This window comes from Otolemur garnettii, unplaced genomic scaffold (genome assembly GCF_000181295.1).
Source record: "Otolemur garnettii isolate 467f Iridium unplaced genomic scaffold, OtoGar3 scaffold00078, whole genome shotgun sequence".
Taxonomy (NCBI): domain Eukaryota; kingdom Metazoa; phylum Chordata; class Mammalia; order Primates; family Galagidae; genus Otolemur; species Otolemur garnettii.
In genome coordinates, this window is record NW_003852473.1 from 1,132,853 (window position 1) to 1,157,913 (window position 25,061).

At 41.8% G+C, this 25,061-nt stretch overlaps 1 protein-coding gene across 10 annotated transcripts in view; it reads left to right on the forward strand.

Annotated features, from left to right (window-relative positions):
* The window catches only part of PEX5L (peroxisomal biogenesis factor 5 like), a 186,581-nt gene extending 171,901 nt beyond the window's left edge, over positions 1-14,680 (forward strand). For 5 of the 10 annotated variants that reach the window (XM_012807913.1, XM_003794273.2, XM_023515753.1 and 2 more), the window contains 6 exons: positions 1,418-1,561; positions 4,829-4,899; positions 7,228-7,425; positions 9,208-9,373; positions 9,753-9,910; positions 13,738-14,666. In XM_012807913.1, the coding sequence (XP_012663367.1) occupies positions 1,418-1,561; positions 4,829-4,899; positions 7,228-7,425; positions 9,208-9,373; positions 9,753-9,910; positions 13,738-13,942 (942 nt within the window). In that variant the 3' untranslated portion in view covers positions 13,943-14,666. Of the gene's footprint in view, positions 1-1,417; positions 1,562-4,828; positions 4,900-7,227; positions 7,426-9,207; positions 9,374-9,752; positions 9,911-13,737 lie in introns of all 10 variants that reach the window. The other 5 variants (XM_012807912.1, XM_023515755.1, XM_023515757.1 and 2 more) reach the window with 1 other exon arrangement.
* The last annotated feature ends 10,381 nt before the right edge of the window (positions 14,681-25,061 follow it).

Here is a 25,061-nt window from a genome sequence, read left to right on the forward strand (position 1 = left end):
AAAAAAAAAAAAAAAAAATGTCTCCCACCTCCCAGTATTCTCTGTCCCTCAGGAGGGCAGGCTTCATAAAATCAGAACAGCTATCTCATTAAAAATAATTCTTTTCCACAAAGAAATCAAAACTTAAGTAAGCAGAAAGAACACTGATGCCAGTCAGCAGACTCTGGTCTGTGACCCATGCCCCTGAGGTCCAGCTGCATCTTCCAGCCCTAAGCTCCTGGAATTACATACCCACACACAGGCTGGTCACTCCCTGGGGCTTTTGATGGGGGGTTTGTCTTTCCAAGCAGCTATGGAAAAGGAAGATGATCTGTTTTAAAACCTTTGTATCGTTCATCAAGGGGCTGGCTTATTTATATCTATCAAATTTGAACAAATAATATCTCTTAGATACTTTAGGTGAGAGTTTAAGTTGGGACAAACTTTCTCAAAAAATAATTCAGTTACACATATCAAGGGCTTAAAGATAATTCACAGCCTTTAACCTAATAAATGCTCTCAGAGTCTATCCTATGATAAGTAATAAGCAAATGCAACCAAAGATCTGAGCTTCCCCTATGGCTTACTTTATGATAGCAAAAATTTTTAAATGGCATGAATGTCCATTAATAGGGGCTTTGGTAAATAAATTTAGTACATCCATATAAATAATTTTAATAACAGAGGAATAATCACAACATTAAACTAAGTCGGGCCAACGTTACAAGACAACATATATACAAAGTAGGAGCCTATTTGTTAATTTATATACTCATAGACAATTATTTGTACATTCTGTACTTTTTAAAATTTTACAGCCAAGAAACCCCTGTAACTTTAAATATGCATTCTCAACAGGGGCAACATGATTTCCAATGGGGCAAAAACTGCTTTGGGGTTGGAGAAAAAAAACAAAAACGTAGGCATTGTAGTGGTCTGTAGCTGTCCAGGAGGCCACAGGACAGAAACAGATGGACAGTGTGTGGTATTAACATTTCAGGGGCGTCGCTGGCAGCACTTAGCAAAAATATGTCTAAAGATTTCAGTATTTTTAAAATCTTGACACGATATGGTTAAAATAAAAAGAACAACAAAAGTGAGAGAAAAAAACTCCAAAATATTAGCAGTGCCAATATTTAGGTTGCAGCATTTTGGGGTAATTTTCTGTTTCTTTTTATATTATTCAGTATTCTCTAAAATGTATACAATGTAAATGTACTATATTTATAATAAGGTAAAACAGAAATTTAAATTTAAATCAAATATATCTTAAATAAAGATAAAACGTAAAGAGAACTGACTGAGTTTTAAACGTAAAACGTAAAGTTTAAAAAGTTTATTTTACTTTAAAAAGTTTAAAATGTAAAGAAAACTGACTGAGTTTTAGAATAAAGAGCTAAATCGCCAAATTCCACCCTGACCCTCATCTGTGTTGCAGGGATATTACTTCCACACTGAAAACCCCTTCAAGGACTGGCCTGGAGCATTTGAAGAAGGCTTGAAAAGGCTGAAGGAAGGGGACCTGCCCGTCACCATCCTGTTCATGGAAGCAGCGATTCTCCAGGACCCTGGAGATGCAGAGGTGTCACCTCCCTTCATTGTCCCGACTCAGAAAGTGGCTCATATGCTAAGGAGGGACAGAGGGTGACACAGAGCTATGCTGGGTGGCTTCTCATCAGCGGTTTCTAAAGGCGTTAACCTAGCTCAGTCTATTTGTTGAAAGTTACAAACAGGTACATGTTTTCTAGCCAGATTCCTACTGGGCAGTGCCTATAGCGCCCAGAAATAAAGATTAGGGACAAGTATATATGGTGCTGTGAATACAATCTAGAATCCTGGTCAAGGTTCCAGGCTCTGCTGTCCTAACGGCCTGGATTTAAATTTCTGTTCTATCTGTTAGCCGGAGGACCGGGGCCAAGTCATTCAAACCCTCTGAGTTTTAGATTCCTCATCTGTAAAATGAAAATCTTAATAGTAACTGTCTCATTGGGTGTTGTGAGGATTTAATTAGTACAAATAAAATGTTCGACACAGTGCCCGGCACATCAGTATTTAGCCTTCGTCATTATTACTGGTTGTGTAGAAGAATGAGAAAAGGGATCGCTAGTTAAAACTCCTAGTACCTTGTTGGTCAAATGGGATGGAACTGAGAGCTGGACTTGTTAAAAAAACAGATAGATAGATAGATTTGTTATGGAAGAAAAAAATCATTTTATTAATAGAAAACTACAGGCTGTATTCCCCAAAATAATATTAATGTAATCTTAACATTTATAAACACTATGTATTTTACAAGGTGTTTTCATGTATATTATATTATTTAATACAAACACCCTAGGAGGTTAAAATACACACACACATCTTATTGTCCCAAGTATCAGGTTCATAAATGAGAAAATTAGGGCCACTGGTGACTAATGGATCCCAGGCTTCTGAATCTATGGAGAATTCAAAACTAAGGTAATAACACTACAGTAAAAATAACACCAGGGCCAAAAGCTAGGAAGATGTTCCCTGAGAAAGACTGTTTTATGAACTTTTTTTTTTTTTTAAGACAGAGCCTCAAGCTATCCTCCTGGGTAGAGTGCTGTGGCATCACAGCTCACAGCAACCTCCAGCTCCTGGGCTCAAGCAAGTCTCCTGCCTCTGCCTCCCAAGTAGCTGGGACCACAGGCGCCTGCCACAACGCCTGGCTACTTTTTGGTTGCAGCCGTCATTGTTGTTTTGGTGGGCCCAGGCTGGATTTGAACCCGGTACCTTAGGTGTATGTGGCTGGTGCCTTAGCCACTTAAGCCACAGGCGCCGAGCCTGAACTTTTTCTTAAGAAGCATGAAGGATGAAATCAAAATAGAGGCTGCCTTATGAGGCTACATTTGACATATCAAAAAGAGTGATACTCTGGGGGAAGATAATGAGTATTTTTTCTTTTTTTTTTTTTAGAGACAGTCTCATTTTATCACCCTCAGTAGAGTGCTCTGGCGTCACAGCTCACAGCAACCTCCAACTCCTGGGTTTAGGCGATTCCCTTGCCTCAGCCTCCCAAGTAGCTGGGACTACAGGTGCCCACCACAAGACCCCGCTATTTTTTATTGCAATTTGGCCAGGGCTGGGTTCAAACCCACCCCCCTTGGTATATGGGGCCAGCACCCTACCCACTGAGCCATAGATGCTGCCCAAGTATTTTTGAGTGTAGAAGGCACATATGGCCAGGTGTGATGCCTCACGCCTGTAATCCTAGCACTCTGAGAGGCCAAGGCAGGCGGATGGCCTGAGCTCAGGAGTTCGGGAACAACCTGAGCAAGAGTAAGACCAAGTCTCTAAAAATTAACCAGACTTTGTGGTGGGCACCTGTAGTCCCAGCTACTCGGGAAGCTGCGGTAAAAGGATTGCTTGAGCCCAAGAGTCTGAGGTTGCTGTGAGCTATGACGCCATGGCCTTTAACAGAGTGAGATTCTGTTTAAAAAAGAAAAGAAACAAAGAAGGCATGTGTGACAATAATCCATGACAGGGAAGCTGATATAATTTTAATGGCATTTTAGGATGTGCTTTCCCAGAGTTTTCTTGGAAATGTCCATAGCATTGATTTTAGGGCTGGGTGAGTTAGATACTGCCCAGACATTGTTAAATCCCTGAGACTCTGGTACATCCCCAACCCCAGCTAGCTGGAAGACAAAGTGTGTAATGAGAGATTTTGTTCATGTGTATTGCTCTTGTGATGGTATGAGAATTATCATTCTTACAAGCACATAGATAGAAATTTACTATATTGAAACTTAATTCTCAATATAAAAGTTACCTGCTTGAAGAAGTTCTTCATACCATTTACAATAGCGAAGGATTGTGAACAGCCTTAGGATAAGAGAATTGGTTGAATAAATAATGGAATGTCCATCCAACAAAATTAAAAATTATGAGGATTTGAGGATTTTGGAAAAACATGAAAAAATGCTTGAGATATAGCAAAAAGTATAAATGAAGATATAAAATTCTATATACATGGCTTGGCACCTGTGGCTCAAGTGGCTAAGGTGCCAGCCACGTACACCCAAGGTAGGGGGTTCGAATCCAACCCGGGCCCGCCAAACAACAATGATGGCTGCAACCAAAAAATAGCCGGGCGTTGTGGCGGGTGCCTGTGGTCCCAGCTACTTGGGAGGCAGAGGCAGAAGACTCGCTTGCGCCCAGGAGTTGGAGGTTGCTGTGAGCTGAGATGCCACGGCACTCTCCCCAGGGGGACAGCTTGAGGCTCCTGTCTCAAAAAAAAAAAAAAATTCTATATACATGATGATTGTTTTTATATCTGTTTTGTACATTTTGACAGTGATTACATTAAAGGGGTAAACAAATTGTAGGAGGTTATATTTTATTTCATCTTATTTTTCTAGTTCCTAAATTTCCTGTGAACTCTTCTGTTTGATTTTCGTGTACACCAGCTAATTTCATGTTGTACCTCTTGAGATTGTTTATTGCAAACTTCAGACTATTCAGCTACATTTTTAGATTATTTTTTCACCCCTGTTCCTCACAATTGTATAGTTTTACGATATTTACCTTTTGGTTTTGAGATACAGAATATCATGGAATCTCAGAAATTCAGAGGTTCCCATAGCACTGGGTTACAGGAAAGGATAAATACTGAAAGAGTTTGGGGATAATGACAGACGCTCTTGACCCAGACACTGAAAGAGAGTGTGGATGAAGAAATGCATGTGGTGTTTTTCTCTTTTGCAGCGTCCTCGCGTCTGAGACAGGTCACTCAGCACAGGGGATCCATCACACCTAAACCCACTCAGAGCAGGCGAGGAACTCCCCCTCACCTGCAATACTAACATCAGCTGTTGTTCCCTAGGCATGGCAGTTCCTCGGGGTAACCCAGGCGGAGAATGAAAACGAACAAGCAGCTATTGTCGCCCTCCAGAGGTAGATAAAACTACGTGTAAAATTGTGGGCCTTGGGACACTTGTTAATGGACTTCTGAGTTTCAGATTTGCCTATTGATTTTTAGTGAAGAGCAGAGTAAAGAATGAGGCCAGGATAAGTGCAGAGATACCGTATATCAGGGGTCCTCAAACTTTTTAAACAGGGGGCCAGTTCACTGTCCCTCAGACAATTGGAGGGCCAGACTGCGGGCCCTGGGACGAGTCAGCTGCTAAGTAGGACAGGCAGCAGCAGCAAAAACACCACGCAGGCCGGATAAATGTCCTCGTGGGCCATAGTTTGAGGACACCCCCACTCACTCTTAGCTCTGGGAACCAGCCTGCCGTGAAGTGCTGGTCCTAGATCAGAGGGTTCTGCTGTCTGCAAGTCAGTTGACATTCACTGGCAGCAAAGAAAGTCTTTACTAAAAGCAGCACAAAATAGGCTCATTGAATAAGCAATTACTTTTAACTCTCCAGCCTTCTGTGGCATCTAGAAGTTTTCTTCAGGTAAAACATATGAAAAATACTGACTAAAGATCTTGACTACTTTGCGGGTGAACAGTGGGAACAGTGAGTGGGTATAACACATTCTACTTTATTAGAGCTCTTGTTTAAATCTGGAAAAATAACCTGTAGCAAATAACTCCAACTTCCCCATCCTTTTTTAAAAATACTCTGAATATAGTGTATAGAAAGAGAATATATGTACACACATAGATATATATTCCATATATTACTTATGTATGTGTGTGTATATATGTGAATATACATGAATATAATCTCTGTGTGTCTAAGTGTATAAATCCCAGAGTTTTAGAATCTTAGAATGTCAGGACTCCAGACCCTTAGAATTATAGGGCTTTGCAATCTTGAAATCACAGATGTCAAGATTCTTTTGATGTCTTATAATGTAACAATGCCTGGAGTATCATCCTGCCTTTCCTATAGATGAGAATATTGGGGATTCAGAGAAGGTCAAGGTCACGTAGATAGTATATAACAGAGACAGAACTCACACCCTCATCTCCTCCTTCAAAGTTTGGAGCTTTGTGTCAGGGGTTCTCAGACCTGCTCACACAGGCGTAATAAAATCATGTTTTTAAAATGCCCAGGCATGCGCCAGAATTAAGATTATGGGGTCAGAGCAGGGAGCCAAACACAATATAGTTTCACACACTCCCCCCAGGTGTTTGTAATATATATCTGGCATTAAGAACATCTCTGCCTGGCGCTATCTGGGAGACTAGGAGTGCCACAGAGAGGTGTCAGGGACTGTCTTACCCAGGGAATGCATCACATCGTCACCTGGAAGCTTGTCGTACCTCTACAGCCACACCCCTCACACACAACCAGGCCTCCTAGACCAGAGTGCAGCTTTTCCAAGATTCCCAGATTATTGAAAAGTCCTTGCTAGAGGCCAGTGAATAGAATGAGGGGGAGCCACATCAGTAATCTAGAAATGCAGGAATGTCCTTCTCCTCTGCAAAATACTATACAAGCTTTCATCTCTAGATGTCCAATTTCAAGTCAGTTCTCTTTAGGGGTAGGGTACATTTAATATACAGTAGAACCTCCCTAGTTGACCACCTCCCTATGTTGACCTAATTTTCCTAGACTGGATACAGTCTATGATACATGCACCACCTGTACCTATTAGTTCAGTAGGCCTAGTTCTTTATTTGACCAGTTTGTTACAGTCCCTTGGGTGGTCAACTTACAGAGGTTCTACTGTATTAGAGTGGCATTAAAATAATGATATTCTCACCTCTCATTAAGTTAACTACTAATAAATTATGTGTAGGATAAGCTGCACTTCTTATAGTTTTAAAACCATTTATGAAAAATGCTAACCCAGGGCTCGGCGCCTGTGGCTCAAGCGGCTAAGGCGCCAGCCACATACACCTAAGGTGGTGGGTTCGAATCCCCAGCCCGGGCCCACCAAACAACAATAATGGCTGCAACCAAAAAATGGCCGGGCATTGTGGCGGGCGCCTGTAGTCCCAGCTACTTGGGAGGTGGAGGCAGGAGACTTGCTTGAGCCCAGGAGTTGGAGGTTGCTGTGAGCTGTGGTGCCATGGCACTCTACCCAGGGGGATAGCTTGAGGCTCTGTCTCAAAAAAAAAAAAAAATGCTAACCTAGGATTTTTAAAATTCTGCTTAGGTCCCAGTTTTCATGTGGATAAATATGGTGTTTTCCAGGTACTTGAAATAAACAAATCTAACAATGATTTTACAACATTTAATTAATAAAAACCTCCAATTTTCTGAAGAGCTATCAGATTCTGGCTCCAAAAACCATCTGACGTTGGCTTTTCTCTCCTCCTTTCAGGTGTTTAGAATTACAGCCCAACAACCTGAAAGCTTTGATGGCTTTGGCTGTGAGTTACACTAACACTGGCCACCAGCAGGATGCCTGTGAAGCTCTGAAGAATTGGATTAAGCAAAATCCAAAGTACAAATACCTTGTGAAGAGCAAGAAGGGATCTCCAGGCCTGACCCGGCGGATGTCTAAGTCCCCAGTTGACAGGTCTCTTTCTTATTCTATTCCAGCCCGCAGTAAACACCCATGTACACAGTTAGGCACCTTAAGGGTAATGAATGAGCCTCAGATAGTGGCTGCTCACTACTCCCGGACAGTCTGTAGGGCAGCCCCCTGCAGCACGGATTAGAGAGGTCAATGCCTAGATGTGGGCCAGGCTTTCCACACATGCTCTGCTTTATGGGCACTCACATTTATCTGAGCACCATAGTTTAAAGCCAAGTGACTCAGACTTTACCTAAAGTATACTAAGTACTGATGCTCCATGTTTTATAAAGTTTCAGAATTAGGAATGGAGAAAATGGCAATCCTGTCTTCTAGAAATCTATTTTCTGTCAGCAGTAAATCCTGCTGTTAAATCTTTTCTCACTGAGGCCTTGGGACACCGAGCTGTGGATTTTGCCCATAAACACTCAAAGGACCAACACAACTCTCTTCCTATGAATTCCACACTTAGCACAGCTTATATTTGTATACAAAAAGTATTTAATAAAAATAAGCCAATTTTTTTAACATTCTATAATACAAGTCTTCCCTTTGAGCTATTATAAACAAAATTCCCTGATCTGCTATGAAAAGACACTTCTTTAAATAGTCAAGAGATTTTTTTATTTTTTTATTTTTTATTATTTTATTTTTTATTTTTTATTTTTTATTATTTTATTTTTTCATTTTTATTTTTTATTTTTTTATTTTTTCTTATTTTATTTTTTCTTTCTTTCTTTCTTTCTTTCTTTATTTATTTTTTCCCTTTTTGAGACAGAGTCTCACTCCGTTACCCTGGGTAGAGTGCCCTGGTGTTATAGCTCACAGCATCCTCAAACTCCTGGGCTCAAGTGATCCTGTTATCTAAAGCCTCCCAAGCAGCTGGGACTACAGGCACCCACCATAACACCCAACTAGTTTTTCTATTTTTAGTAGAGACAGGGTCTCATTTTTGCTTAGGCTGGTCTCCAACTCCTGAGCTCAAGGCATCCTCCCACTCCAGCCTCCTAGAGGGCTGGGATGTTGTTGTCAGGAGTCACAGATGATCAGCAACACAGGGTATAGGCTTGCTATTGGAATATATAGGACAAAGACAACTACCACCTTAAGATGGCAAGTAGCAAAATTCTTTATTTCTCCACTAGTTTAAATAGCCAGTTCTGCACATACACACTGTTAATCAATAATTATTTCATTACCTTAGTGACATATTGTAAAAAGACAAATTAACTTTTACTAGGTTCCTGTGAGACTACTGGTTAAGTGATACACATGTCTGCTAAACAGGTAATACACATTCTTCTAAGTTATTCGTTATGCTCAAAATAGTAATCAAGGAAACACACACTCTCAGCTCTCTGGCCCAATTCTTGATAGATACGGAAATGGCCACTAGGGGGATGGGGAGTGGACAGAACTGATTGATTGTCTACTCTCGAAGCCCTAAGCCATCTGGAGGCAGTAACTTAGTCTTAGTCTTGCCAATCCACAATCCGGAGGTTCCAAAAGTATGCTAATGACGCACCAACAAGCCGTGGAATGTCACCTTCCTCCGGCTAGGGCAAAGGCCACAGTGGGGGTTCTATCTCAGAACCTCCTACATTGTAGAAAAACATGACTTTATTCCTGCTCACTCGCAGAGGCAAAAAGGCACAAGTATATAGGCTTTCCGCCTAAACTGGGATTACAGGTGGAAGCCAGCACACCCAGCCTATAGTCAAGAGATTTAATAGGAAATCATCTTTAGACTGTTCAGATTATAAATCTAACTTTTTCCTATCGTAGCTCTGTTCTGGAAGGAGTGAAGGAATTATATCTGGAAGCTGCCCATCAAAATGGAGATATGATTGACCCAGACCTGCAGACAGGCCTGGGGGTGCTGTTCCACCTGAGTGGAGAATTTAATCGAGCAATAGATGCATTTAACGCTGCTTTAACCGTACGGCCAGAGGTAAGACAGCACAGTGGGGCAAGCGACCACACAGTTCTCCGTGACCCACACACTCTCTGTTTTCCATCCACACTTTATTTCCCTGCTGTCAAGGTTTAAAGTGACCTGTACTAATGATGTGCTTCTGTGGCTGTCAATACCGGAATACCTAAAATAGAAACATTAATTGCATGACAGCGTCAAAGGGCAGCTGTTCTTTGATGAATGAAAGTCATTTCACAAAGTTGTCCATAAAGATTTTTGAGTAATTCACCTCTCCAGGGCCCATCCACCAGCACTGGGAATATTTTTAGCCACCTCCCTTCCTCTGCAGAGAAGTATGGGAACATTCTGTCACTGTGGCGTGTGCCGGTTTAGGGAGCTCTGGTTTTGTCACCAGGACTATTCGCTGTGGAACCGTCTCGGGGCGACCCTGGCCAACGGAGACCGCAGCGAGGAAGCCGTGGAGGCCTACACGCGAGCTCTGGAGATTCAGCCCGGCTTCATCCGGTCCCGGTACAATCTGGGGATAAGCTGCATCAACCTGGGCGCCTACAGGTAAGTAAGGAGACAGGCGAGAAGGAAAGCCCCACACCCAGGGCTAAGTTGAATATCCCGAAAGGTGGTTTCCAAGGACAAATACCTCCCTTCCTGGGAGGACAAATTCCTTCTCCTGTTAAGGCTGAATGTGGAACCTTCAGACTCTGAGGTCTGTTTCAGCAGGAACTAGGTGCCCAGCTGGTCCTCAGTCCTCAGAGAGCCCCAATCATCTGTTTCCCAGTGTAGGCATCTTGGGAAACAAATGCCCAGGCCCGCCCATCCGCCCCACCCCCACCGCTGAGATTTCGACTCCTTCAGCTGGTTAGGACCCAGTATCTGGGTTTTTAACACCCCCAAGGGCCACTCCCTGACCAATATGCTCAGTCCAATCTTTCATTTTCCACTTAAGGATAAAAACAATCCTGGGGGCCTGAGCAAGGAGACCCAGCAAAGAGACTCTGGAAGGTCCCAGGACCAGTGTTTAACAAAGCAAAACCAAGAATGCAGGTTTTCTAGAACCTAGTGTACCAATAAAGTGATTAGGGAAAAGAAACAAAAGTGGGTTGAGGTTTGAAAGGCCTTCTCATCCCCTCATGGTTTAGCATCATGGTTCAGATCCGTATCCTCTGTATCGTGTCTGCATTATCAGGGACCATAAATGACCTTTGGCTAATAAAAATGTGGGTGATCTTTGTTCTCCTTTTCCCATTTTATTTATTTTTCTAAATAAACAAGTATTACTTTCACAACTGGAATAAAGAACTAAATGTTATGAAAACCCCACACTGTACCCCAGAAGTGCATTAATGTACATAGTTACCATTCAGTTAAAAAAAAAAAAGGAACTAAATGTTAGTTTTGAACCCTACAAAAAATGAAAACGTATTTATTCTCAGGAAAAGTCAGGCCCCCCCATGGATATAAGGGATGACTGTTCTCAGAGTCATTCATTGTTTCTCTGAAATTTAAATCTAACTGTGCACTCTATTTTTTTAGATTTGTAATTTATTATTAAATAACATAACAAAGCTTCTATCCAGTCAGAAAATGCGCATTTGGATGAGAACAAAATTAAGTACAAATACAACAAAATTAGTTCCAAGACACCATTTTCAAAGCAAAAAGTTAGAAAGTGCATTTGGAAAAGAATGATTTTTGCACCCTATGTTTTTATTTGCTAAATCTGGCAAACCCACTCCACTGGGTACTCTGGGACATCTTGACTAAGCTTTGTAGGTCTTTTATTGTCATACCAGATGTGGGAAACCTGAAAAGTGATAAACGCTTTTTTCTCTCGGGGGAAAAAGACCATCATGTGAGGCATAAACCTTAAATAAATTCTAAAAGAAGTAGCACTTGAGGTGTTAGGGTTTGCCTAGGAAATAACAACCTTAAATAGCAGTTTGGTTCAAAAGAAAGCCAGGAAATATTTGTATTTGGTACAAATACTTCCATACTCACAGAAGTCTTGCGACCTCTCTCGCAAGAACTGCAGGTGTCTGTGGCCATAGCTATAACATTTGCTGTTTATCATCTCACATTTTCTGTAAAGAGTCAAAGGTAAGCCCTGTCCTAGTGCTATATACAACTGAAATAAAAAGACTGTAGGCACAAAATTTGGAAGTAGCTTAAAATGTTCCACCTTTGTTGGAAGGTACCAGAGTAAAACTTGGACCAGCGAGTCTTAACCTTTTCAAAAACGAGGATTGCTTTTTAATGAAAAAAAAAATTCATTCCTTTTAGTAGTAATATTTTTACTATTAGTATAATGAGGGAAAGCTACTATATGGTGAATAATGCTTTTCAATGCTAAGCTTTTTATTAACCCTGACAGTGTACACGATTTAAAGTTACACATACATAAGGAGTGATACAGTGGAAAACGATCACACTTGTATGCTTGTACATTTGAAAACTCCTCACACTTACACGTGCACAGTCTCCTGAGATCCCTAAAAGGACTGCTACTCACCAGATTACACTGGGTCCTCTAAGAGGATTTTTCTCAGGTCAAAACTGTTCACAAGGTGGGGAACAGGTTTAGACTATGGAAAAAAAAACCAAAACCCTGGAGCTGTTTGATCGGATTAACAAATCAGGCTCTTCTGTTCCTCTCCAAACCCCTCTGAATTCATTGCCACAGACTTCAAGGCTGGGAGCAGCCAGTGTATGAGGGCATTTCAACATCTTTCTCCCCACAGAGGGCTTACAGTTGTAGATGATGAGAGGAAACGGGAAGACGTGTTCAGGAGAGCTGGGGAGAGCGGGCAGAAAGGGCCTCTCAAGCAGGTTCCCTGTGTCCATCTATTTATAAGTCCTCTTTTCTTGCTTGATGACAAAAAACCCAGAAGAGGGGTGCTGAGAACGCCCTTTCCACTCTACTCCAGGCTGCCGTGTACAGCATGACCCCTTCCCCTCAGGCGGATCTAACGCTAGCGATGAGCAAATGACCAGATCCCTGCGTTGGAATTAGAAATTGAGCTTCACGTTCAAGGTTTCTTACCAGATACTTATATACTGCCTCACAGAATTAAATGAGATCTAGTGTGCAGAAAGTTTCTGAGAAGAGTAAGGCAGATAGAAACTAAAGCAGCACGATCATTCTTCGCAAGGATCAGTTTGTCAGACATGCTGCAAGGTTGGGCGACGTGGGGTGGCTGAAGAGGGCAGACCCAGCAGGGGCGCCTGGCCCTGAGCACAGCCGGGACTAGTGGACTGGAGGAGCTGGGAGCCTCACAGCATCTAATTCAGCTGCTCTCAGGATCCCTTCACTCTTTTAATGATTCTTAAGAACCTCAAAGGACTTTTGTTCATGTGGGTTATATCTATCAATATTTACCATATTAGAAATGAAATTGAGAACATTTTAAAAGATTCATTTAAAAATAATAAAACTCACTACATGTTAATGTGTTTTACAAAAAGTAATTATTTTCCAAACAGCAGGAAAAAAATGAGTAATATTGTTTTCCACTTTTACGAATTTGTTTAATATCTTGCTCACTCACCTCTCCTGTCTGCTTCCACGTTCCCTCTGTGGTGATGGCAGCACACCATGAAGGTCGATACCCCACGTCAGTCTGGAAAATTCCACCGGGTGCTTGTGAAAAGGGATGTGAGAAGGCCAAATAACACCTCTCTTTTAGTATGAAAATAATTTGACCTCACCGATCCCCACGGTTGCCCAGACCACACTTTGAGGACTATCGATCTCCCTCTGTAAGAGCTTCCCCATGAATTGATTCAGCAGCTCCTCACAAGATTTTCAAATGTCTCTGTCGTCCACATGACATACTCAGGGACCTGAGCCTGGGAGGAGATGAGAAATTTGCCTAAGGCTAAATAGCTGGGCTACAAGCCCAGGTGCTCTGATAATAACCTTAACTCCACCCTAGCTGGGTTCTGTATTTCTGTCACTAACAGGAATCATGAGACCACTTTGCTTCTAAGCAGGGCCACATTCTGCCTCTTAAACTCTAGTTATGGAAACCACATCTGCCGGTGGCTTAAGTCTTCAAATCATCCCTGCAGTGGGGGACATGCAAATGCATTAATGAGTCAACGATGGGTTTGCTATTAGTCTTCCTCTCCCACATGGCATTCCTAAAATAAAATTTGCTTGTCTTTTTTCGTTCTGATTTCACTTAACAAATGTCATTCACTTAAGATAGTGAGGGAACCAGCAAGTTGCCCATCTGATCATCCAGAACACTGTGAAGAGGTGATTTAGGATTTTAAAATAGCTCAATCTGCTTGTTTGGGTTTTTTGCTTTGTTTTGTTTGGGGAAGTTTGCTAACTCTGAAACGTGTTGCATTTTAAAGTATCTGTTTTTCTACCCCCTTAGAGAAGCGGTCAGCAATTTTCTCACTGCCCTCAGTTTGCAAAGAAAGAGCAGGAATCAACAGCAGGTTCCTCATCCTGCCATCTCTGGGAACATCTGGGCCGCCCTCAGAATCGCACTCTCTCTGATGGACCAACCCGAACTCTTCCAGGCGGCCAATCTCGGCGACCTGGATGTCCTCCTAAGAGCTTTCAATTTGGATCCTTGAAGGAAAAAGATAAATAATGACCCCTCATCTGTGTGGTTGTACTAAGAAATTACAAACTATTTTATTATGAATTTCGAAAAGGATAAACCAGACATTCAAAAGAACATGGTCATATAACCCAAGGATATTAATTTCTATAGACAATGCCCAGTCTCTGTTCAGGTCCAAAAGCACAAAATGTATACGGAGTTGAGAAGAACTGAGAGACTGAGACTCAGATGAAATGCTGCATGTGAGTGAAAACTCTTCCCAAGTTGAAGCATATTGCAAAACGTGTTCTTTGGGACTTTTTGTCCCTCTTTACAGCCAATGATGCATCTGAGGAACACAGACACGTGGAGAAAGCACAGCCTCGGGTCACAAAGTTCTGACTGTCTCTGAACTGTCCCCTTTTGCAAGACTGAACATAGTTTGGGCCACTGGTGCATGCACATATATTAACTCTTGACTAAAGACAGGCATTGCTTATAAACCTGTTCCAATTTTAACTGTAGCCCTTTGATTCCAGAGAGGGAGCTTTGCTGGCAAAAGCAGTTTTTGCACTAGACGTTTTTGCTGTTCCCAATCTAAACTTTTCTGGGATTGTGTACAAGCACTTTAATATCTTACGTAACGCCTTGCTGGAGTTTTGTTTTGTTGCTCCAATTTTTAACTTGTAGGTGAAAGATTTGAGAACTCAGCCTTGTTAGATCAACGGACCAAATAAAACAATTCCTGAAAATAGCTTTTCCTAGTGTAGGGTTTTAAAGGAGTGTTTTTCTTAAAGCAGATATGATGACCTAGGGTATAAATATGTCCAACATAGATCTTTCAGCCACATGCTTTCTGGGACTGTATGAACTTCAGTAAGGGACAAAGTATGTGTCTCTTCACTCATTCTCTGCAGGGAGAACGTCCCCTGATCCCATGACTTCTGTTGACTTCTCATTAACTTCCGTAGGGCATCTTTCACTGGCTTTCTGATTGCCCTGCAAACCAACATTCCTTTTAAACTCTTACTGTTTTAAATAGTTCTTCTTAAGAGTAATGAATACATTTTTTCCTAAAAATTATGTGTTTTCTTAGTTTCATAACACTGCACCACTTATCCCCTTGCATTCTAACTGATAGAAGAACGTTTTCAAACTGAATCTCGCTGTCAGTGGATTAATATGAAAGATGCATGCCCCTTTGGCTCTTGGAACATTTTACAAGTATCAGAAATTTTCTGTTGGCAGTGGTGTTTTATTTCATTGGTCACATTTCCCTTAGTTCTCCAGAGTGTTTTATATATATGTTTGGGGCTTAGAGATTATTTCAAAAGATAGATTTTTTAAAGAATTAGAAAAATTGTTTGCAAAATGGGAACCAAAATAGAATTTCACCAGTGTCCAGTTCTAGTAAGTGGTCCCATTCTTCTTCACCTTGTTTCTAGGTTCCTCTGGAACCTTCCCCCAAATAGCCTGATGCCAACTTTTCGTTTATGTTCTTAGCTTAGCAATAGCTCGTTCCACTCACTCATGATTATAGTTACTGAAAAAAGAAGAAGGTTTGGCCAGGCTCTGTGGCTCACGCCTGTAATCCTGGCACTCTGGGAGGCCGAGGTGAGTGGTTGGCTGAGCTCACGAGTGGGAGACCAGCCTCAACAAAAGCAAGACCCTGTCTCTACTAAAAATAGAAAAACTGAAGCAAGAGGATTGCTTTAGCCCAAGAGTTGGAGGTTGCTATGAGCTATGATGTCACGGCACTCTACCCAGGGCAACAGTTTGAGACTCCATCTCAAAAAAGAAAAAAAAAGGAAAAAGAAAGGTTTTAGTCAAAACAGTTTGGGGAATTAGCTTCTACTGAGGGAAAAATGCGCACCCGTGGTCAGAAATGGAATGTTAAGTGCAGGTATAAATCCCCTCCATACTCTGTTACCTTTGAAGTTCCTGGGTTGTGAAAGGGCCTCAAGTTAACATAAAACCACACATCCTTGAGGCTAACACATATTATGATCTATTCTAGTTTATAAAAACAAAGAGTTGAAGGCACAGCGCTGGGTGCCAGGTTTTGACATTCATTGTCAAAGCTCACTTGGGCAGGGTGATACTCCAGCTGGTTCCAGAGTCCACAGTTTGTCAGGAAGTCCAGAATTGTTACCCAAAAGGAAAAGGATTGCATTTTCCAATAATTTTTATTAAAAATTGCCTAAAAATAGTTCCTAAAAAGTGACTGAAAGCTTATAGAAATAAAGCACCACCAAAAATTAAACAGCAGGGATTTAGAACAGTCTTTTTTGTATATGCCCACAGACAGTACATGTTGGGTTTTTATTTATTAAGTGTATACACTTTGTTTTTGTTTTTCCTTTTTTAGGAAGTACTATTTTTGGCTTCTCATCTTCATGGCATGAAATTGTCATTTAAATTACTCTTTTCGTTTGAAAAGCTAACTGCCCATATTCCCCTCCTGGGGCACTCTGGGGAGGCTGGACTTTCTTTTGTGTGTATTAATGAGTGACAACCTCAGAGCTCTTGGAGATGCTTCTCTTTTACTAGAATGGCCGCTCAATTGCATAGTGGTGAATTTGGGGACTAACTTCGCCAGTAGATTGGATGACAATGCAGAGAAAGCCAGTGATCATTTCTGGGTTTCAAAATATGTCACAACTACTTCTTGGTAGGCTGTTTCTATGTGTTGCTGTACCTTGCTGGGGGTGGGTCGACAGAAGATGAGGAGTACAGGGCGCTCTTCCTGGGCTCACCATCGCTTCTTCATTCCCTTTACTTTTCCCCAAGGTCACTCCTCGTGACCCCTCAAAGAAAGGCAGATCTTGTTCACCAGGAAATTTTAATAGAAAACTGTGAACTGTGATTTCACAGCCAACCTGAATTCCTACTAGAATAGCAAAGTGGTGATACATAGCTGGGTGGAAACACCCAGGACATACTCACTTTTGGAGTTTTATGCTACTTCCCTTGCCCTTCTATTGAAAGAGAACTATTATACTGAATCTTGGGCCCTTGTCTAAATACTTGTATAGATAAATACTTCTGGTATATTCTTGCCACACAAGCAAGACTTGAGTACAATTGTATCTAGTCCCATTTCTAACAGGAGCGCCCAAACTCTTTAAACTTGTCTGTGAGCTCCTTGGGAATATAGGGAAGCAAGGGGGTCATTTGAGTCCTGTCCCCATTTGTCCCTGAATCGGTTCTACTGCACTTTGTTAGTTGTCCTAGCAATGGTGGATATTGTTTTATATCTCAAAATTGTAGAAACAGGGTATTCGGAAGGTTTAATGTATGTGCCATATTTCTGAGCCATCTTATTTTAGAAATTATTACACATATATACACACAATTTCAACTTTGTAAAATAATTTCAAATTCATTCCCTATCTTAAGTTTCCCTATCATCTCAGTAGTTGCAGAACTGGTTGAAATTAAACTGTTTTGAACTAAGAAGTAGATACATATATATTTTTAAAGAATGTGTTGATAGATGAACTCTGGCATAAAGTTTGTAAAAAAGCAATTTTTAAAAAGCAAAACATATAACCTCAGGTACAAAAATATCGCATGCATTAGTACTTGCAAATCTGCCTATTCAAATATTAACCAAAGCATGCAAGATAACTTTACTGAATGTAAGTGTACACAGTGCATGAGTAAGTCTCCCAGGTTAGCTTATTTTCCTTGCCTCTGAACAAGGGAGCATTTTCATGAATGTTGTGTTAACTTGTCTATTTGCTTTTTCTATCCTAACCCTGAGATTGTCTCCCGCTGCCACACAGAACTTCGCAGATCTTCACACATCAGGTTTGTGCAGTGTTGCAGCCAGTTCCAAACTAATCCTCTAAAGAATCTGGGCCCTTAGACAGCTAAATACTTTTAAAAACCGAGGAAAGGCACAATAGGTCGGAAACTGAAACAAACCCAGTGTCTCAGCACATAAAGGTTTGCATTCTAAATTCTTAATAATGTATTTCAAATTTTTTCGAAATGCTTTGGAATAAATTAGAAAAACTGACATCTTAAATAAGATGAGGAGGCACAGGAAAAGTATCATAGGCAAAGTGGGCATGGGGCCTTAATTTTCACAGATGTCACAAAGCGAGGGTGCGGGTATCACAGCAGTGTTCCGACAGCCCTATTTGGTTGGTTGGTGAGCTGCTCGGACCCATGTCCCTTGAGAAACTGCATTTGATCAAGAGGTGTAAAAGCCTCCTTGAAATTCACGGGGCAGTGAGGTGATTTCTTGGTCACTCAGAACCAAACCTGAAGTCTTCTCCCTGCCTCTCTCCACCGTGTTTTATGGGGAGACTGGAAATAGAGCAAAGCTGAGTAAGACCACGGGGTCTTCCGTGAGTAACAGCTTGTTACCTGCTTTGTACCCCTCGGAACCCCCACACACGTGCACGTGAGCTCAAAGACCAAATCACACGCGCACAGAGCACGGCGGCTGTGTGGGAGCATCAGACAGTTCAGTGGAGAAAAAAACAAAATCAAAGTGTGAGGTTTAACAACCTCCCGTGGTATTTTGCCTTGAACAAAGTTTCTACAACTTGCAGCCTCTGCAGAAATATTAAAATCACACACTCTGGGAACACGTGTCCCCATCTCTGAGCTGCTTCTCAGGACCTTTTCTGCCAGAGAAAACTGAACGGCAGCGTTGCAGAGGCAGCCGCGAGTCCTGGGGGGCGGGGGCAGGGAAGCCTGGCCTCAAAATGACGTTAAGATGAAAAATAAAATGAAACAAAACCAAACAAAAATGAGGCAGTTCTTTGTTCAACTATAAAACATATGTAGTTTGGGTTTTTTCCCCCCTTAGAATTTGTTGCAGAGAGAAACAGTGTGACACAAAAAGACTGAAGGCGTCTGCACACTGGGCTGGGTAATTTGAACATTAGACATTTTCACTGAGAATAACATTTTTGCATGGACACCATAAAGGATTGTGCCGTATAAGAATCAAGTGTTCACGATTCCTTGTTACCAGTAGTTAAAGGAAATTAGGCTAACCTAAGTTTTTACCAACTTGATTTTCCCCATATATCACCTAACCCAAACCCTCCTCAACTATCATTGCCCAAATTTGTTTACATTGGTTAAGAAAAGAACCTGATTAATTTAATAAACTTTTTACAAACTGTATTAAGCATTTACTAACTATTAGAAAAGACATTTCTATATATTTTGTATATCTATGAATATTGCATATCTAGTCTAATCTAAAATTTTTGTTTTGAGATGAATTCTTCTGTGATGCTTCCTCATCATGCCAAAAATGTTTAAAATTTTGGGATTTTCTTTTCAAGCTGAAATAGATAACAAAAAAAATTTAACTTATTTAAAGTTTACATTGAGTCTCTAAACTAATACCAACCCAAATTAAACGACCTGTAATAAATTAATGTCAATGAAGGGGAGGGCATTTAAAAGTTATTGGCATAGTATGTAATACTTATATCTGTAGTTTAGTGAAATAATATGTATGTAGCACAAGTCTGTTGGGTATTAAGGCTTCATTTTATGATTTCCCTGCATTGCTCTTTGAAATAAAATTACTACCATGAAAATAACCTCTTACTATATTGATGTTTTTAAGTTACTCAGTTAGCTTATAATTTGCAAATTACCAAGATTAAGGTAGTATTTTTGTACTATTATTGGAAGCATGCCTTCCCTTTTTCACACTATTAAATTGTATTTATATTTGTGCAATTTTAAACTATGTTTTCAAATAAACTTTGTGGCTTCAAAGTCTTTCTGGGAATCTTTCAAAACGGGATTTGGGAATCAGAATCGCTTCAAATCAAACAGAATCCAGTTTGTATTGCTGGTTAAAAGGTCTTTTATTGACAATCACTACATATGATTTTTGCATGAGTTACCTGGAAATCAGGAATGCATTTTTAGGTATACAACAAAACTTTAAAATCTTCCTGCTTTGCTAACTTTTTAAGGCTAGGATATTATTTAACCTGAAATTGAATTTTGTGACATTTTTAGAATAAAATTATTAAAATGCCATTCAGTTTTAGGGTTTTTTTTTTTTTTTTTTAAGTCAGTCAGTCAATAAATATTTGAACTCTGACCATGTGCTGGCATCATTCTAAGTGTGGGACACAGTGGTAAGTAAATGAATGAAATCAAACTTGCCCTTGAAGAATTTAGATGTCAATGCGAGGAGATCTACAGACACTTTTAACAAGGAAGAGTGCCATGTTCTGGGAAGTGCTAGAACAAGGCATGTAAGGTCTGTTGTGCCGTGAGCCACACATCATGAGAGTGAGAGGGGAAAGCTTTCTCTTAAGTGACATTTGGGCTGAGATTTAAACAAGAAGGCAGCCAAGTGGAGTTGGGAGCGAGGCTCCTGGCACAGCCATCAGCCTGTGCAATGTGCTGAGGCAGGAATGTGTGTGCAAGAAAGGAGGGCAGGCGTCGAGGACTGGGAGCAGGGAGGCTGTGGGAGGCTTCCTGGCCGGAGGAAGAGAGGCCTTCCCAGTGCAGGGTCAAGGGCGGATTTCTCACCAAACACAGAGGACAGCATTCAGATTGAAGTTTTTGTGTTTCCAAAATGTTTACGAAGTAATTGAGTCCGGCTGTGACAAAAGGACCAGCAGGGTCTGGGGGAGAGCCGTACAGAGAGAGAGACTGCAGCGTCCTGCTTCACTCTCTCAACCTGCGCAGCACTTGGCCTCCCTGGAATGCCGTTCTTCCTCTATAAAATCAGGTTGGACATATTTCTTTCCTACTTCACTGCTGTTTTATCTAAAGTAAAAATCCATCTGTTGGTGGCGAATTGAGCTCCCCCCCTTGGATAACTCAAGCCTCTTTTACATTTTCTACCTCCACTTTTTAAACGTAAATTATGTCAATTTTCTGAAATAACTGCCTTCTTTCCATGTGTATATAAAAGCACCTCAAGGTTTAAAGAGCTCTTTATATTTCTTTACAAGACTCCCTAAAGTAACACCCTAATTACCTGGCACTTTAGAACTCACTCACAAAGAACTTCTTCTGTTCTTACATCCCATAATAATGCTGCCTGGTAATCATAGATTATGCATCAGAGTTCTGATGGCTAATTTTAGTATTTTACCCTGTGGTGCTAAATTACCAGCCCTTAGTAGGCCCTAAGTTTGAGTTTCTGTACTTGAATTAAGATAGGTGGAGACCAGGCAGTCCAGCCTTTTCAGCCCAAGTGCTTCAAAAGGGAAACAGGAAGGAAGCGAACATTTACGGAGACCTTCCACCCGCCAGGCCACTGGGCTGGACGTTTCCACTCTGACATCTAACCCAGCGGGCACCCTTGTCCTCAATCCCTGCACCGCTTCTATTTCCTGCCTCCCTCCATTGGGGATTGCACCCAGTCTCTGTTTCAATGCCATCTAGATGTCAACAGCTCCCAAATTTATATCTTCAGGCCAGAACTCTCCCCAAATCCACAGTTGTGTATGCAGCTTCCTACTCAGCATCAACCATGGAGGTCCAATAGGCATTTCAAACTCAACATGCCCCAAACCGGACAGGACTTGTCTTCCCCACAACTACCACCCCAATCCCACCAAGTTTTGCCTACCTCAGCGGCATGCAACTACATTCTTCATCTGCTCTGCACAAAAACTTTGGGGTTAGCCTCTGCTTCTCCCACTCCCCACATCCCATGTGCCATGAAGTCCTGCTGGTTTTACCTTCCGATGTATCCAGAACCTGACCATCCTCTCCACCTCCACTGCTACCAGCCAGCCTGAGCCGTCGTCCTCTGCCCTGACTCACCACAGCAGCCCATCCCCTGCCCTTGCCCTCCTACCATCTAGTCTAAACCAAGAACTCCTAAAACTTTAGTCATAGCCTCGCAAGCCATAATAGTTCCTTTGCTCCTCCTCTGACACACCAGATACCCCTCTGAGGACTTCTCCATCTATACCCAGCCAAGTCTATTCTTTCCCAAACACCCACTTAGATGACTCCTTCGCTTCCTTCAAGTCTTGGTTCAGATATCACCTCTAACTGATACCTTCCCCAAGTACCTCATTTCTGCTGCCCCCAGTCCCCCAACCCTTGCTGTTTCCTTTCTTCTATAAACTCAATGTCTTTTTTTTCTTTCTTTTTTTTTTTTTTTTGAGACAGAGCCTCAAGCTGTCCCCCTGAGTAGAGTGCTGTAGCATCACAGCTCACAGCAACCTCCATCTCCTGGGCTCAAGCGAGTCTCCTGCCTCAGCCTCCCAAGTAGCTGGGACCACAGGTGCCCGCCACAACTACCGGCTAATTTTTGGTTGCAGCCGTCATTGTTCTTTTGGCGGGCCTGGGCTGGATTCGAACCTGCCACCTTAGGTGTATGTGGCTGGCGCCTTAGCCACTTGAGCCACAGGCACCAAGCAAACTCAATGTCTTTTAACATATTATATAATCTATTTATTTTTTCTGTTCAGTATCCATCTCTCCCTGCTAGGAAATAGACTCAACAAGGGCAGGACTCTTGCCTTTATTTACAGACATAGTCTAAGAACAACAGTGCACACCACAGACATACGTACATGTCTAGTATTTACTGAAGGATGAACCGTGTTGTTTAGGTGAACAAAGTTAATTGACTTAATGAAATTATCTCCAGAAAAATACTTTTGAGGAAAAGTCATCAGTGTTGGCAGAATTCTGATTTCTAAATTGCCAGGAACAGTGGCTCATATTTATAATCCCAGTACTTTGGAAGGCCAAGGCAAGAGGATCACATGAGGATAGGAGTTTGAGACCAATCTGGGCAACATAGCACGACCCTGTCTCTTAGGAAAAAATAGAAAAATTGGCTAGGCATAGTGGCGCACACCTGTAGCCTTAGCTAATCAGGAGGCTGAGGCAAGAAGATTATCACTCAAGCCCAAGAGTTTGAGGCTGCAGTAAGCACTGATCATACCACTGCACCCCAACCTGGGCAACAGAGCAAGACCCTTTCTTTAAAAAAATTAAAAATAAATGAAATTTTTGAAAAAATCTTTTAGATTGAAACAGAAGGTCAAAATCTCCATAGTATCAAAATGCTATACAGGATAGTGATGTAAAAATGTCCTGTGTTCACCAAATTGTCAGATGCTTTACATCAGGCGTCCTCAAATTACGGCCCACGGGCCACATGCGGCCCACTGAGGACATTTATCCGGCCCTCCAGGTAGCCGCTGCCTGTCTTTCTTAGCAGCCAACTCATCCTGGGCCCGCAGTCCCGCCCTCCAACGATCTGAGGAACAGTGAACTGGCCCCCTGTTTAAAATGTTTGAGGACCTCTGTAAATTCATCTCAGGTATAATCATGGGCACTCTAAAGATGAAAAGACTGACTGTCAGGATATTGTGTTTACCAAAGTCACACAGCTAGTGTGGACGTAGGATTTGATGTCAAGTCTCTCTGCCTCCACTCTTGTATTTGACCACCCTGCCTCCCTACCACACTGGAAAACTTTTCCTAGTTGATTTGTAAATGACTGGTTGCTTGAGAGATGAGACTAGCTCACCATTCTGATTAAATTTTCCCACTACAACAGGAGTTTGTCACTGAATAGATTTGAAAAGCAGGACCAAAATTTAACAGAACATATTCAAACTGGTAACCCTCCCATCAGGCCAGATGGGATATAGCAACCATGAGTAGCAGCTGGCTTGCAAATATTGTCCTAAAAATTTATAATTCTCTGAATCACAAATAATTATTCACTATCCCAATCCTGTCCTCCTTCCCCTTACCAAAGCACACGGAAAAATGCTGAAGTCAGTCACATACTTGGATTTTTTAAAATACTATATACAGGCGGTGCCCGTAGCTCAGTGAGTAGGGCACTGGCTACATACACTGAAGCTGGAGGGTTCAAACCCAGCCTGGGCCAGCTAAAACAACGACAATGTCAACAAAAAAAACAGCCAGGAGTTGTGACAGATGCCTGTAGTCCCAGCTACTTGGGAGGCTGAGGCAAGAGAATCACTTAAGTCCAAGAGTTATAGGTTGCTGTGAGCTGTGATGCCACAGTACTCACCCAGGGTGACAGCTTGAGACTCTGTCTCAAAAAAAAAAAATACTGTTCGTTCTTTTACATACTTTGAGCATTGAATGGATGTAGAGCTCTGTAAGGTGACCACCAAAGGGACTGTAGCAAACTGGGTCAGCATAGAGAGGTGGTGAACATAAGGACTAGGCCCACTGTACTGATACATACATGAAAATTAGGTCGACATAAGGAGCTGGTCAGCTATGGAGGTTGTACTGTATTTTCTAAGAGGAAACTTACATTTATTGAAAATCGGCTACCTACCGAGCTAAAAGGACAAAAGCAAATGTCTGTCCAGATGTACTTTTAACTCTCAGCAATGCCCACGTCCTCGTCATAACGCTTCTGTCCTGCTGAGTTAGCACCCATCCCTTCTTTGATTAATCTCTGCAGTTTTCCCAAGCATCCTTGCAAATAGTGCATAATGCCAGGGACCACTGAATATTCCAAACATCATCTGACAGACTCTCGGTTGCTTTCATTTCAGTTTTACAAAGCAGCTTCCCGTAGAGACCTCTCGGTGGCCATGGAGTATGTTTGATTGCCAGACAACCACTTTTAGAAAAATCCAAAACTCTTGATGTCTGAGATAGAGTTTTTGTTTTCCTCTTCATTCCAAAAATGTAAGGTTCTTCGTAGTTCTTGCTCTGGCACTTTAGGAGGGGAGGCACACGGCTTACTGACAACCGTCTCCCCTCTGTCTCTCATGAGAGCCTGAGCTCATTTTGGAGACTGTGTTGAGCGTCTGTGGGCACGTCCCCACCGCCCCCCTGCATTCCTCAGGTCAGCCCCAGCTTCAGGTCCAAGCACCACCATTCTGGCCACTCCAAATGGATGCACTTTTAAGCAGCAATTCATATACCCTACGTGGCCGGCAAAATTATGACCCCTCAAAGATGTCCACGTTTTACTCCCCATGTGAATGTTACCTTATGTGGCAAAAGGAGTTTTGCAGATGTGATTAAGTTAAGGGTCTTGAAATGGGAAGAGTATTCTGGATTATTTAGGGGGGGCGCTAATGTTATCACATGGATCTTTATACGAGGGAAGCAAGGGGTACGGGGCGGTGGGGGGGAGGAGCTGTGACACTGGAAGCAGAGGCTGGTGTGAGCTGGGA